The sequence below is a fragment of the Equus caballus genome, chromosome 22 (assembly GCF_041296265.1).
Source record: "Equus caballus isolate H_3958 breed thoroughbred chromosome 22, TB-T2T, whole genome shotgun sequence".
NCBI lineage: Eukaryota > Metazoa > Chordata > Mammalia > Perissodactyla > Equidae > Equus > Equus caballus.
The window spans coordinates 15,229,786-15,245,266 of NC_091705.1; the positions used below are offsets into that span (position 1 = coordinate 15,229,786).

The following is a 15,481-nucleotide window of genomic DNA, read 5'->3' on the forward strand; positions in this document are numbered from 1 at the left end:
TGATCTGTGGTTAGGAAGAGACGTATTTACTTTATAAAATTAAAACTTTTTTGCTTAAAATCCTAGTAAAATAGCACTTAAAGTTGAAAGCTTAGTTAGACTGTATTTAGTACTTGCTCAAGGTTTCTTTCCTTCTAGCTTTACCTCATTTTCAGAGGAACCTAGAAGAAAAGCAAATGCCTTTAGAGGCATAAGCAATCAGTACTAAATATGAGTGAGTTGTGATGATTAATAACGAAAGAAAAACATCATGAGAAATAAAAATGATTCAATGATGAAGAACTTTCAGTTCATCAAGTCACATTTCACTTTATTTATCAAAACAAGTACTTTCTCTCTAATATGTTTCTGCTTATACGACAGTAGTAGAGATACTCAGCCAGTGGTTACATTTAATCTCTTCAAAATGACCTTCTCTGGGTAGTTGGAAGCCATGCGGAATTTGTTAATTATCCTATAGATTTCCAGAGCCTGGGAAGCTGCCTTAGAAAACCGCAAATCTTTTGGGACATACTAGCAGACTCAGGGAGAGATGTCTCTCATTGGCTCAAAGTGAAGGGCAGTGGCTATATCTTGGTGACACTGGTACCCAACCTAGAGCTGGCTTGCCTGGGACAAAGACTTGGAAATACATCTAAGGTAGTCCTTGACGTTCTTGCCAAGCTGTGTAAAATGGATAAAAGTAGTCAACTGCAATGAACTTAACTTTGTTTTAGGCTTGAACTATATCAAATTGTTGACATTGAAAATTTTTAACTTAAAAGATGAAAATGTCACTTGGTTTACTCTAATATTTTGAATCTGGTGAAGTTCAGATCCCCACACAGGTCCCGAGGATTAGCAAGTCCTCTCACCACTCAAATCATCAAGAAGGTGAACAAACAAACAAACAACAAAACCAGAGTGAGTTGGAATCAATTCTATCTAAAATCTCTTTTGATACTAGACATCTACAGTGAGTTCAGCAGTTACAGGCATTCTGCCAGTCCCCGGAGAGAGAAAGATAAAAAATATTAGATAAAATGTGAATGCAGTGTAATATGTGCAAGGGAAGATTAGCGGTGGTACAAGGGAGTTATCAATTCTTACTGAATAAGTCAAGGAAGATATCAAAGAGGCGGAAATTTATTATCTGGGTTCTGAAGGATGAGTAGGAGTTTACCAGTCAAACAAGGAGGAAAAAGTACATTTCAAGAAGAGGGAGGCGCATGCAGAAAGCAAGTTAATGGAACAGTCTTTTGGGGGAATTGTAATTATTATTATGGCTAAAGCAGAGGGTGTGGGTAGGAAACTGGTGAGAAATGTGGCTATAGAATCAGGCAGGAGTCAAATTATGGAAAGCGTTGTATTTCATTCTGATGAGTTTCCATTATGCTACAAGAGGGAGTCATGGAAGCATTTTCAATAGAGGAAAAACAGGTTCTGATTTACATTTTCAAAAGACTACTCTATGATCACAACTATGGAAGAGGAAGAAAAGAAAAACACAGAAAAAAGACTAGAAGAAAACTGCCAAAAAGTTGATGGTGGCTGCCTTGAGGTGGCAGAGTATTATTTTCTGTTTCTTCTTATAGCAGAATGCAGTTAGCTGTTCTTTCTGGGGAGCAATGAAGTTTGTCACATAAACAGCTGTCCCTTCAATACTTTAATTCAGTACAAGGAATAGTCACCACATTTGGGCCCATCCTTTGCTTTTCTCAATTTTGTTTACTTACAAAGCAACTATGGTATCTTTAAATCTAGAGAGTATTATGATACGTATTTTGGAAAAACCAAGTCTACAGTACTGAGTCATGTCAGCCCACAAACCTCATGAAAAGGCCTCACAATCTGAACCTCTGGAAGGGCCACTACAATTAGCTACCACATACATTCCGTTGATTTTGAGAGGCACCAACTCTGACTCTAAAGGCAGTCTTCAGTTTTACATTTCAGTTTGCCTTAGAGGCAACACCAATTTCATCTAGACACCCCAAGTCCCCTCAAATATCAGTACAATCTAAGAAAAAAACGCATTTACAATGCTAACAGGGCTTCAACTCACCTACCTAAACCTTCTGAACAGCTTGGTGGCCCCAGGCCCCTGCTCTATAGAAAGTCTGTGGCCATCACCCCACCTTGTAAAGGCCCAAACAATAAACGACAGAAGCAGAAGCATGCAAAGCCTTGTTCAAACTAGTCTGTACAAATGAAATGAGCAAAGCATTGACTAGAACAAAGTACAATCACTATTACATTGATAACAAATACAAAGTTTTATGTGTAAAGCCTGCCCAAAGCACTTCATTAAGCAAAGACTGTTACTACATGAAACCCATCAGTAAATGAGGAACATAACAGCAACAACCTTATCAAGTTGTTGTGAGGAATTAAACAAATAACACACATAAAATGCTTAGAATGTTGTCTGGCACAGAGTGAGGACTCAGTAATTTATAGCATCATTATCATTATTGTTATATCTGGCAAATGATGAGTGCTCCATAAATTTTAGCATCATTATCATGATTATTGTATCTCATACCTTGCCTCTTTCTAACTATTCCAACTTATAAATCTCAAAGATGTTCTTCCTTATGTCAAAGAATATTTACTCAATACTATAATTAAAATGAAATAATTGTAAGAATGTTTTGAGAGAAGAGATTAATAACACTTCTTTACCTCTTCATATCTGTCAAAAACTGCTCCTTCTTGCAAAAAGGAAGGCACTTCCTTCTGCCAGTTAAATTCATAAGGTTTGGCCATGATTACATTCAAGACCTGAAATTGAAAAAGAATATCTCGTTAGTATACAAAATTAAAAAACAAGTGACGGTCAAAGGTTAATCACCTTATATTTATGTGTTTGCAAAAGCTTGTCTTCAAACACGTGGAAGAAGTCCATAAATTCTCTTTTCTTTTTCTTTCCTACATCCGACCCCCAACTTTCCTTCTCCTTATTTCTAAACCTGGAGAAATATTATCATGAAGAAGTACCACAGGTAGTCATTTGGGAAGCTTCTCTTCCCTCTTCATGTAAAATAATAAGATTTGATATATATTAAATCTGACGGCATCAGAGAAAAGAAAGAAACCACAAACCTAAACCTATATATAGGAAAGGTCTGCCACGAAGAGCGAGTGGCTCTACAAGCCTACACTAGGAGCATGAAGGTGAGTGCAAGGGCAGGAGTCCACAGGCTGATGGGCTGCTGAATCAAGTAAGAGTAGCCAGATTTTTTTTTATTGCTCTTGGTCCTCTCCTTAGCCCTCTCTCACCCGCTCCTCACTTAGGCCATGCGGGGAACAACAGAAAGTCTGCTTGCTAGCATAGGCAGTGAGAGAGACGGGGCACTGTTCAGGGTGGCTGCCTGCACCTAGGAAAAACGACCCTTCTTAGCATCATGCGTAATGGTGAACATGCAACAGCAGCAAGCAGGACATCTTAAATAAAAATGTGAGCACACAACCAAGAATCACCAAATATTTAACAATGCCCAGAATATGGAAGATAGAATAAGTAGACAACCTTGCACCCAAGGAAACAGAGTTAACAGGACAAATAGAACTAACTTTGGCTTAAGTATGGTGGACACTCTCAGAGGGAGGAGAGAGCACATTTCCTCAAACACAATTAACTACAGATTCTAGAAATTTTAAAAAGATTGTTGAAATCAAACTCTTAATAGGTGAGCCGAATTGTAAAGAGAACTCAGATGAAGTGTTGAACCAAGGAATTCTCACAGAATGCAACACAAAAAGAAATACAGAAAGCATGACTGAAATTTAGAGACATGGAAAATGGAAACAGAAGGTTCAACAACCACCTAATAAAAGAATTTCTATTAGAAGAAGAGAAAGTGGAGCCAATGGAAGGAGGGGAATGATCAAAGCAGTAGTAGATGAACATTTCTTAAGTCGGAATATTTGAGTCCTCAACGTGAAAAAGTCCACTGACTGCAAGCAGTATAAATGTGGGGGGAGAGATGCACACACCTAAACATGCCTTGAGGGGAGAAAGAGAAGGAAAAACAGGAAGAGAAGGTACAAAATTCCTCAGAGATGCATGGAGAGAGGACAATTTAGAGGTGATCGACAATCAGACTCAAATCAGACACACCATCCAGCATACTGCACAGTGGGGCAACAGCTTCAAAGTTTTGAGGGAAAATAATTTTCCTCAATTTTGCACTTGAAATTCTGTGCCCAACCAAACAATGTTTCGACTTTTAGGAGAAACTATAGATATTTACAAACTTGCAAGGAATTGGAAAGACTTAATGATCTACTCTGAAAGATTTCACATATACTCTGCCAAGCCGAAAAATAAATACAGAGAAATAAGAGAGATAGGAAGAGTAATGCTGAAAAAGAGAAGAAAGTAAAAACAAGAAAAGAAACAATAAAGCTTACTCTTAAGCCTCATTGTACTGTACCAAAAAAGAAAGAAAGAAAAATAAGATAAAGAAATTACAATCTAGCTCCCAAATCCCAGATTATATCACTATGGGAGTTGTAGCAAGTGAGGTGGTTGGAGGGAAGGACGGATGGAACAAAGGCAAGTACACCATTTTGGGAGTAGAATATGAGCACGTGACCACACATCGAAACATATACTGAAAAACTGATAAAATACAAAGAGAAATTGGCAAAGTCACAATCGTATTAGGCGACAATGATTCTCAGAAATTAATGGAATAATTTAAAAAAAAGTAAGAATATGGAGGATTTGAATATCACACTGATTTAACCAAAACAATTTAAATGACTCAAGTCAACATAATTTAAATAAGACTACTTAATGAGCTTAATCCAATCTCTCCGTATATCTATTTTTTCTTCATTCCCTCTTTATACCCCAGCTTATAACAATCTCGAAATCTAATCATGATTAAGCCACAGAAGAAATCTCAGTGTTTTTCAAAAAGCAGAAATTACAGGGGCGGCCATGCTCACTGACCACAACTAGGCCAACTTGTAAATTAATGACAGAGAGTGAATAAAATCTGTACATATAGGAATTCAACATAAAGATACACAAACATTTCTAAATAATTCTTGAGTTAAGCTGAATAGTCAAAGCAGAAATTATAAACTTCTTAGAAACAAAAGATGGGAGCATTATACATCAGAACCTAGATATGTAATATGTAGCCAAAAAACAGTAAAACAATGGTCAGTAAAAGCTCACTGTTTTCTGAATATCCATATATTAGACAAAAATTTGGCAAGTGTTGGGGAGAGCGCGAGATGGGGGGAAGGGTGGAGGATGTGGAGGAAGCATAAACTCACAACATTTAGAAGGAAAAGTAAGATGTAATTACAAAGAGGAGAAGGTGAAAACTGTAAGAGAATACTGTGTATAACTTTAACCAAAATATCTGAAAACCCAAATAAAATGGATGTTTTTCAAAGTTAAAGTATATTTGGCTCAAAAATTAGGAGAGCACTTAAACAAACCAGTGACCTTGGAAGAAATTGAAAAAATAATAAAAGATTAGGCCCAGATGATTTTATAGGTGAGTTCTACCAAATCTTCAAGGCAAAGGTAACTCCTATGTACCTACATTTTTCCAGAACATAAAAAAATAAAGCTACTACCCCACTCATTTCAGATCCTGACTCGTTATCAGAAGCTGACAATGACACCACGAGGGGGCTCATAAAACACAAACCAACCAACCCTAGGGCTCATTCTCACAGAGAAAAAATTCTAGCTAAAATATAAGCAAATCTATTCCAGAAAGCTATTCAAAGAATAATTCGAGAGGTTTCAACTTTGAAAATAAATCAATCTAATTCACTACCTAAAGAGATTAAGGACAAAAGTCTCGCACATGCACCTCCTGGCATATCTGACAAGACGAGGGAAATCTAATTGCCAAAGTTCTCTGACACAGACCATTTGATGAAAACAGGAAGCCACAGGATGAGATAAAATATGAACAGTGGGATACTATTTACCCACATAGTTACAGAATATGAACAGTGTGATACCATTTATGTAAGTACACACACACACACACAGACACGTGCACACAAGACAAACCTATTTTTCTCTAGGTACATATATGTGTACATAAAGAAATTACTAAAACACTTGGAAAGAGCCTTCCAAATTTATGACCCTGCTTACTTCTGGGGAGGGAATAAGGATTGGAGCTGAAAATTAAGGTATCTTTAGTGCTATCTCTGTGCTGGACATTTTTATTATAGGAATATATTCTTGGATTTATGAACTGCCTGTGTAGACAAAAAAGAAAGTAAATTTCAGAAAGAAAAAAAGTTGAAATTATACAGATAGGTAGATGCGTTATTCTTTAGTCTCAAACAATTTAAAGCAGAAAAAGAGGGTATTAGGTCAGTTTCAAGACAGCTTCCTCACAAGGGCAACTTGCTGTTTGAAGGAGGAACTACTCCCTTTCTCATTACTGACCAGGCTAAAGCTGGCGAAAGCATGAAGGGCATTCTAACTAGCCCCCACTAACCGGCACCGACGACTCCCATGGAAAGCCGAGAAGCTGAGCCAGGCTACAGACAGTGGGAGAAGAGAAGGTGCTTTTTCCCAACCCATGGGTAGGTTGGTCCATGTCTCCCTATCTCCAACAATGACTATGATTGAGTTTCTCTATTTCTCTCTGTCTCTCTTGTCCTTCTCAGTTTGTCTTTCTCTGTGTCTTTCCATGTCCATTTCTCAGCGTCTGAGAAACTCACACACGCATGTATGTACACACACAGCTCCTTCACCCAAGTGCCTTAGAAGCAAGCTTCTAGTGCCAGGATGTGCAATCATGCCTTCTAGACCCACAAAACAGATCTTCAGGAAAAAACAGACCTGTAGACTCCCTCAGGCTGTCCTGGATGTGTTGTTCAGTGATGTGTAATGAGAATAACCAGCTATAGGGACCTAAGTGTTAACATTAAATACAGATGAAAAACAACATGGTGGCCTCCTTGGTTTATCAGACAAGGGGACGGTGAGCAAAACATCTCTCTTCTGCAAACCTGTATGTGTACTATGATCTTCTCACTCCTACTAACCATCCCTTTCCATATTACCCTTTGGTGGTATTTTAAAGGGAAGAGCAACAAGAAGCTTCTGATATAAAAAGCTCATATCGAAAATTAAAATGAAGAAAGACAAACGCCATATGATTTCACTCACATGTGGAAGATAAACACATGGACAAACAGAACAGTTCAGTGGTTACCAGGGGGAAGGGGGCTGGGGGGGTGGGCACAGAAGATGAAGGGGAGCACTTATATGGTGACGGACAAATAATAATGTACAACTGAAATTTCACAATGTTAACTATTATGAACTCAATAAAAAAGAAAAAAGAAAATGAAAAGGAAGCTTATATCAACTTGCCTCATCTTTCATTGGTTTAACTCTGGTTCTCCCCCAGGATCTTTTCAGAGAAAGGACACACAACATAGGTCCTCAGTACATGCTGTTTCTCAGATTTCACTCTTAGCCTTCCTCCTAATATTCATCTCTACCTTGGGTACTAATTTCATCATAACGGTCTCATTATGTGAAGGACTTTGGCAGGGCCAGGGGATAATGGAAGGAGGACGGTAATTTTGACCTTAACCTCTAAAGAGATTTGCATGGAGGTGGGAACTCATTTCATTGCTTGCTTTCTCAGAGATTTGGGGTTCAGAACAAGGTAAGAGGCATTTTCGCAAAATGACATTGGAGTATCCTGAATTTTCCCAATTTTAAACCGGAGGGGAGAGGGGAGGCTGTTTCTTACACTGTTTTTGAAATACTTCCTAGGATCTGGCATTCGGCACAGCTGCTGGCTTATTTTATATAGATGCCACAACTATGACCTACAGACTAGAAAACCCAGCCAATCGTGTTTAACAGCAGTTTGATCCAGGTAATTGATTTTAAAACGGGAACAAATGAAGGTACATGTCATAGTCCAATTGACTCCAGAGAAAGTTAAAGGGACAAACAGTTACTTCTGTTAAAAGGCACGGAGGAGGGAAGTGACCACTCCATAACTATGACTGTCCTTTTTGCAGTCATCTCAAAGCCCCACCCACAGCTAACTGCCAAAAACAATTTCACTGTGCCATTCCAAAGGTTCCTCTTCTCAAATTCTCTGGCTTGCCTTCGGGGGCCTCACTTACAAGATACTTCAAGGTTCAATTGCCTCATCTACCCCCTAGAACACCACCTCACCATACAGACCCACAGGAAATGGTCCACCTTCTCCTGGAGGAACACAGAGAGTGAAGGAGAATTTACACAAAGAATGGATATATAACTCCACACCTTTTCCAGAGTAAACACCTCAAGCAGTTACTGGAAGGAGGCCAGTGGGCTTTTAAATAGTCTCATTGTTTCTAAATTCTTATGCAACTGGAACAGATTAGCTATTGCACTGGCTGCAGAGGAAAAACTCCCTGGACTGCAGAGCTTGGCAGGGAGAGAACCAGAGAGGAGGCGAGTCCAAGAAGTCCTTATTTCCATAGTAAGTGGCAAAAAGCTCCTAAAGAAGATGATGGGAACTGAAAGAGTTAGTAGGAGGACGACAAGTAAGCTCAGATACGCTGCTGGGGACCAAATATTCAAGCTGGACGTGCACATCGCCCATGAAGATGGCCTTCCATCCATTCTATCCATTCAGCTGTGGTGAACCAAGGAAGAGCAGCTATTTCTTTGCTGGCCCACTCTGCCCTGCATCTTTAAATCTGTCTCGTCTCCCCGGCTAGACCTACCGGGTGGTCTTTAAGACTTACCAGACCACCTATCTAAGATATGGCGAATCTACATGAAGTCAGCTCTGCTCCTGGAGTTGACTCCATCCTAGGCCAATTGGGTCAAAACTTTGGCAAAGAATTTTTTGCTTTTGGACGTATGCCTCGTGTTCTGGTAGAGAATGGTGAGAGGGAAGTACATGAAATCAAGTATATTTAAGGTCCTGGCTATAGTAGGCTAAATAATGCCCACCCACCCACCCCTCCCCCAATATCCACATTCTAATCTGTGAAATCTGTGTTACCTTATATGGCAAAAAAGGACTTTGCAGATGTGATTAAAGTAAGGATCTTGAGATGGGAAGATTATCTTGGCTCATCCGAGTGGGCCCTAAAGGCAATCATAAGTGTCCTTATAAAAAAGGAGGCAGAGAGAGATTGGACACAGACAGAAGAGGAGGAGGCAATGTGACCACATAGGCAGAGACTGGAGTGATGTAGCCACAAGTCAGGAAGTGCTGCAGCCATCGGAAGCTGGAAGAGGCCGGGAACAATTCTCCTCTAGAGCCTGGAGGGAGCCTGCCCCTCAGACACCTTGATTTCAGACTTCTGGCCTCCAGAACTGTGAGAGGATAAATTTCTGTTGTTTTCATGCACTAGCTTATGGTAATTTCTTGCAGCCCAATGAAAGGAATACAGTGGGCCTCCTGAAGCTGGACATCTTTCCTAAAAGGCCTAGCAAGATGCCAAATCAATCCAAAATGCAGTGGGGACAGCTCTGCCTTGAAGGGATGGGTATTCAACACAAATCTGTCCAACTGGATCAAAGAAAGACAGAAAGGCAAGTACAGAATAGAAGGTCATCTAGAAACGAATTCAGATAATTTCGGTCCTTCTATTCCAAAGACCCCTTGAGGAATAAAGATTTTTCTGTTGTATATCTTCCCCTGGGACCCAAACGTCTTTTAACAGTGTTTGCACCCCAGCAATAAACACAAACTTTAAATAAACCCTGCAGCTTCCCCCAAGCCAATCAAGACATTCTCCATTTTTAGTTTCTGTTTATGAATAAATGAACTCATTTGAAAAAGCATTTGCTTCCGCCTGACAACATATAGCTTTCAAGTCAACAAAAAAGCACCATAGCTCAGTTACGAATTTTCTTAAGTGTAACTTTTATCTTTTACCTTCAATCTTATGACAAAACAGTTTCATAATTAATTAATTCCTTCCCTATCCAACCATACAAATCCCATTAAACTAAGTAACACACGACCTTACCTGACCCCAGGATGAGAGCAATGACAGTTGTTTTCCAGAACAGAGAGAGTGGGATAAAATTTCCACTGACAAAAAGTCAATTAGTTGATTCTATCAAGCACATTTCAATGTCTTGCTCTTCAGTATTTAAATAAGATATCCTTACATTTCTAAAAACAGATTGACAGCTATCATCAGATCATCCAGAGCTTTTAAATAAATGGCTTTACTTCAAGTAAGAATCTAATTTAACAGTGATATATTACATCATTAACGATAATTTTCCCCATTTGCTAAAAATATCTCCATTTTCATCAAGCCATTAAATAATCTTTTCAAAAGGCATATAAAGGGTGCAGGACTAAGAAAATGATGACAAGCAATATTGTTGAGGGTTGGGAGTAAGGGTATTCTTATATAGTTTGGCAAAAAAACTATTTTGCAATACCTTTTTATAGCCTTGAAATCTAGTAATTTGACACCCTTTGATCTGGTCATTCTACTAGTGGGATTTATCCTAAATAAATGCATACAAAATCTATGTGCAAAGATACTCATTGTTGTGATGTTTTTGGTAGCAAAATATTGGCTTATGTAACCTTCACTAAGCAATTGGTTCAATACATTATAGTATTTAAATATTCTATGTCCATTAAAAATAAGGGTTTAAATTAATAGATATTTGCTGAACAATAGCAAATTTAGACGAGTTTCTAAAAATATTCACAACTCTTGTCAAGCAAATATAAGTGCTCTCAACACATTACATATGATCCAAATTTTTATGTGTTACATACATATTTCTTACACACAAACACACTTTTTCAAGGAGAAAAAGACTAGCAAGACATATACCAAAATATAAGCAGTAGTTACACTTGGATGACGGAATTTTAGGTGATTTTTATTTTTTGTAATACTTTTCTGTATTTTAAAATATTTATAGTGATTATAACTTTCATATTCAGGAAAAAACGTTCTCTAAAGAGATGATGACATTAAAAATTGTATTCTTTTATATAAATCAATTTTAAAATAATATCCATGTTTTCCACTAGAATTCCTAGCAAGAACAAATAGCAGGAAGAGACTCAAATAAAGTTGTAAAATGGTCTTCTTTTCCTTTAAAGATTTAAAATCTTGACTGTACATTGGGAGCTTTCACACACACCACTGATGACTGATTCTTATGAAGGAGTTTTTAATAATACAGACTAAAACTTGAGTATTAATACTGATGGGGATTTTTAGGCTGCTTAATTTTAAAACAGTTTATGATGAGGATTTTTTAGGCTGGTTACTTTTAAAACTACAGATAAGAAGCAGGCTCCAAGGAGTGGAATTTGTTTGCCCTTTTGATCAGAGACAATTGCAGTTGTAAAGGAAATCTCCATGCCTCCCTCTCTGGAATTTGTTTGCCCCTTGTTGGGAAAACATTTACATTTCTAAGGGAAACATCTATCTGTGAAGATGCCTCCCCCTCTGAGCCAGGAGGAAGGGGGGATGGCCTTATCTCTGGAAACTGCCTGGCAACCTCATGTAACTGACCCTCACCCCAAAATCCTCCTTTGTCTTTAGTTGAAGATAATATTTGAGCGGTGACTTCTGCCATTTACTCAATCCGGTTTGATTCTTATCTTAAAGTTATGGGACCGCCAAATGGCCAGACCAAACGGGCACTAATAAAGAGATAACTCACTTACCTATGCCTTAAATTTGGCCCTAACCCTCAGTTCGGGGCAGCAGCAGGAGCAGCAGAAGCTCTGACTGCCCATGGGTCCTGTCCCCATGCTACTCTATCTCTATTCTCTAAATAAAAGAGCACTACTGCCAGATCTTGAGAGTCTAAGAAATCTTTCTTTCGACTCCTCGGCTCACCGATCCCGCATCATTTCTGGTGGCCCGTACGGGGATTGCTTCATCGGCTTGTGAGCTCGAGTTCTGGTAAGTGCCCTTTTCTTCCTTGTGCCTTTCTCTTTTTCAAGGATGGATCTAAATTCGCTTCTCCATCGGGAACTTTCTTGGATGGCTGTATGAATCCACGTTTGCTGCCCATGGCTACTCTATGGGGCAAATTGTGGCATTCAGCTTGAAGAGATTCAGTACCTTAAGCCTCAGGGTGATGGAGAATGAATTAATCCATTCCTTCCTGACTCTATCTCTAATAGACAAATTTTACGTGGGCGCGGGTCGGCCACTTAAGTCATTAGGACGGCCGCCAATCTCCAAGACTCCCGTGGAAGGTTTCTTTTCCAAAGGCTGGATTGGGATCCCTCCCTCTGGCACCTGACCACGCTCTGAACTGCGAGGAAAGTCCCACTCGGGACTCCAGTTCAAGGGAAGTACCAAACTCTAACCTTTGGTGGAGTATGGGAACCCCTTCTTGGGAGAATGGCTCCAGGATGCAATTGGGTAGAATGTCCCCCAGACTGGCGGAAAATTCCTCACTGTCTTTCTCTTTCTCACTGTCTTTGTCCTTTTCTCTCCTGGGGACCATACGCCAGGCACCTATTACTGTCAGGCATAATAGGGAAGATGTTCAAGGGATGCCCCATCATCCCTTGCTACAGGAACTCCATTGGGGGGATTTTCAAGGTAATGGCTCCCTTTCTCTGGGACCATACGCCAGGCACCTATTCCTGCCAGGCAGAATAGGGAAGATGTTCAAGGGATGCCCCCATCATCCCTTGCTACAGGAACCCCAATGGGGGGATTTTCAAGGTAATGGCTCCCTTTCTCTGGGACCATACGCCAGGCACCTATTACTGTCAGGCATAATAGGGAAGATGTTCAAGGGATGCCCCCATCATCCCTTGCTACAGGAACTCCATTGGGGGGATTTTCAAGGTAATGGCTCCCTTTCTCTGGGACCATACGCCAGGCACCTATTCCTGCCAGGCAGAATAGGGAAGATGTTCAAGGGATGCCCCCATCATCCCTTGCTACAGGAACCCCAATGGGGGGATTTTCAAGGTAATGGCTCCCTTTCTCTGGGACCATACGCCAGGCACCTATTACTGTCAGGCATAATAGGGAAGATGTTCAAGGGATGCCCCCATCATCCCTTGCTACAGGAACTCCATTGGGGGGATTTTCAAGGTAATGGCTCCCTTTCTCTGGGACCATACGCCAGGCACCTATTCCTGCCAGGCAGAATAGGGAAGATGTTCAAGGGATGCCCCATCATCCCTTGCTACAGGAACCCCAATGGGGGGATTTTCAAGGTAATGGCTCCTTTTCTTTCTCCTTTTCTCTCGGGGACCATTCACCAGGCCTATGCTGTCAGGCAGAATAGGCACCAGGCACCTGTTACTGCCAGGCATAACAGGGAAGGTATACAAGGGATGCAATGCCGGGGGACGCCCCCATCACCCCTTGCTATAGGAACCCCACAGTAGGAACGACGGGTAGGACGCTGCCCTAGGTTCAGGGGGGATTTTTCATGGTAATGGACCTGTTTCTTTTGTCTCTCTTGGAGTTACAATGGCCATTTTCATCTCCTTTTGAGCTTTGCGACTGGGAAACCAAGAAATCTTTAAAGAGTAAAAGGCTCCACCCCTGGGAGCCCCAACTTTGGGTTTCTGGGCCTGATCACCCCAGCAACCCTAAGTGGGGGTGCCCTCTCTTGACAGTTGACTCATTGAGTATTTTAGTCACCTACTGAGTCGGTTATGAGGGTAGGAGACCTGTGATTTATTCTGTGAACTGTCGTGCTAGCGTAGTGCGCCCCAGTACGGCAACTGTTGTGTGACTCTTATCTTGATAACCCTCTGGAAGAGGCCATGAGGGTGAGGTCTGATCTCTTCTTTTCCTTTCTTTGTCTGTTTTGCTCATCATCTCTTCTGTTGTCACCAAGTCGAGGTTAAGTTCAGGCTAGACCTGAGCAGAACCTTGACCTTCTGTAAAATTGGAAAAATAAGCCCTTTGCCAGGGACTTAACTCTCAACCTTGGCACTGGGAGTGCCTCCAGCCAGTTCCAGGCCTTTGCCTCTTGCTTCCCTGCCTCAACCATGCTGGCTCGGAGACAAAGTGCCCAGGCTGAGCGGGACTTGACTAAATCTTATAACTATGTCAACACCCGCAATCGACCTCTGCACACCCGCAATCGGCCTCTGCACCCTTTCTCCAGCTGCTGTCAGTCAGACACTGGCTTTACCGCCACAGGGAAGGCCCCTGAGCATCCCCGGAGGCCCACCCTGCGGATGCATTCTAACTCCATCTGGGAGAAAACTTGAGGGATTTCTCTGTGCTTTTGTGATGCAGCTGGACAGGTAGATCAAACTGGAATGTAATTTGCGTTACGATCCAGTTTCTGGGAAATCAAGAGCAACTGTCTTTAGAAAATCCTTGCAAGACTGGAAATACAGCTCTAGAGGCAGTTCGGACTCCACCTAGTTCCTTTATCACGAAAAGGATTATCATCTCCCCTCTCCAGGAACTACTATCTAAGTCCATCACTAATTCCTAAGACTGAAGGAAAAAAAAAAAAAAAAAGAAAGAAAGAAAGAAAGAAAGAGGAGGGGAGAGGCAAAACGGCCATAAGCGTGCCCTTGCAAAAAATCTAGCATCTTGAGTATCTTCTCCACAAATATTGGTAAAAAACAATAGCTGTGCAGTCTCTGTGTATGTGTGTCTATGTGTACGTTGTATGTGTGATATTTTACCTCCGGATGGTATGGCCAAAATTAAGAGCTCTGTTTAATTGGCTTAAAGTAAGCGCTTACATAAATTCTAAATGTAGTAGAAATTAATCCAATGTCTTTCAAGTTAACGTGATGTGAATTAACCTTTGGTAAATGAAAGCTTGTTTAAGTTTGTTGGTTTGATTGAAAATAGTCGTGTCAGAGTTGTCGGTATTTGCATACGATGCAGGCATGCAGCCTGGGTTTCCTAGTCAAATAAGTTCATGTTGTCTGTTAAATTCGTCAGCAAAATAATAGCTTTAAATGATGATCAATTTTGTCTAATGTCTCATGGCGTTTTCGTAGGTAATCTGAAAATAATTGTTGGAAACAAACGGTTTAAATAGATAAAAGTGGGTACAATAACTGTTTTATGGTCTGTATACTTGGGAAAAAAACAGCTTTGAAATTCTTTTTGGTAACAATCTTGAGTTTTGCCAAGTTAAGTTAAATGATAAAAATCTGAGTATCTGGGTCGTTTTTGAATTGGATAGAACACTGAAACATTATTGCTAAAACGTATCTAAGTTATTTACTTTCGGCTTCTTATTGTAAAGAGGCTAAAAGCATTTGGGTCTATTAAAAAGCGTGCCTTGTGTTTTATTGTGAAGCGGCGTGTTTCTAGGAATTATGAAGTGTTTAGAATGCTGATATAAAAGATTGCTTACCTTTTCAGTGTTTACTAGGGTCTGTTAAGGGTTAAAAGTTATTAACTTATATAATTAAAGCTACTGGGAATTAATAAGGAAAACAGCTCTGTATTCAAGGAAAGTAAGGTGTAAGTTTTCAGTAAAGAAGGTACAAAGAATGGAAGTATTTTTGTTTGATGGGTTAAGAATGAT

The 15,481-nt window shown here is 40.2% G+C and overlaps 1 protein-coding gene across 17 annotated transcripts in view; it reads right to left on the reverse strand.

Annotated features, from left to right (window-relative positions):
* Positions 1 to 15,481, reverse strand: part of PLCB4 (phospholipase C beta 4) — a 389,234-nt gene that overhangs the window by 152,167 nt on the left and 221,586 nt on the right. For all 17 annotated transcript variants that reach the window (XM_070247466.1, XM_023626126.2, XM_070247461.1 and 14 more), the window contains one exon: positions 2,665 to 2,763. In XM_070247466.1, the coding sequence (XP_070103567.1) occupies positions 2,665 to 2,748 (84 nt within the window). In that variant the 5' untranslated portion in view covers positions 2,749 to 2,763. The remainder of the gene's footprint in view (positions 1 to 2,664; positions 2,764 to 15,481) is intronic.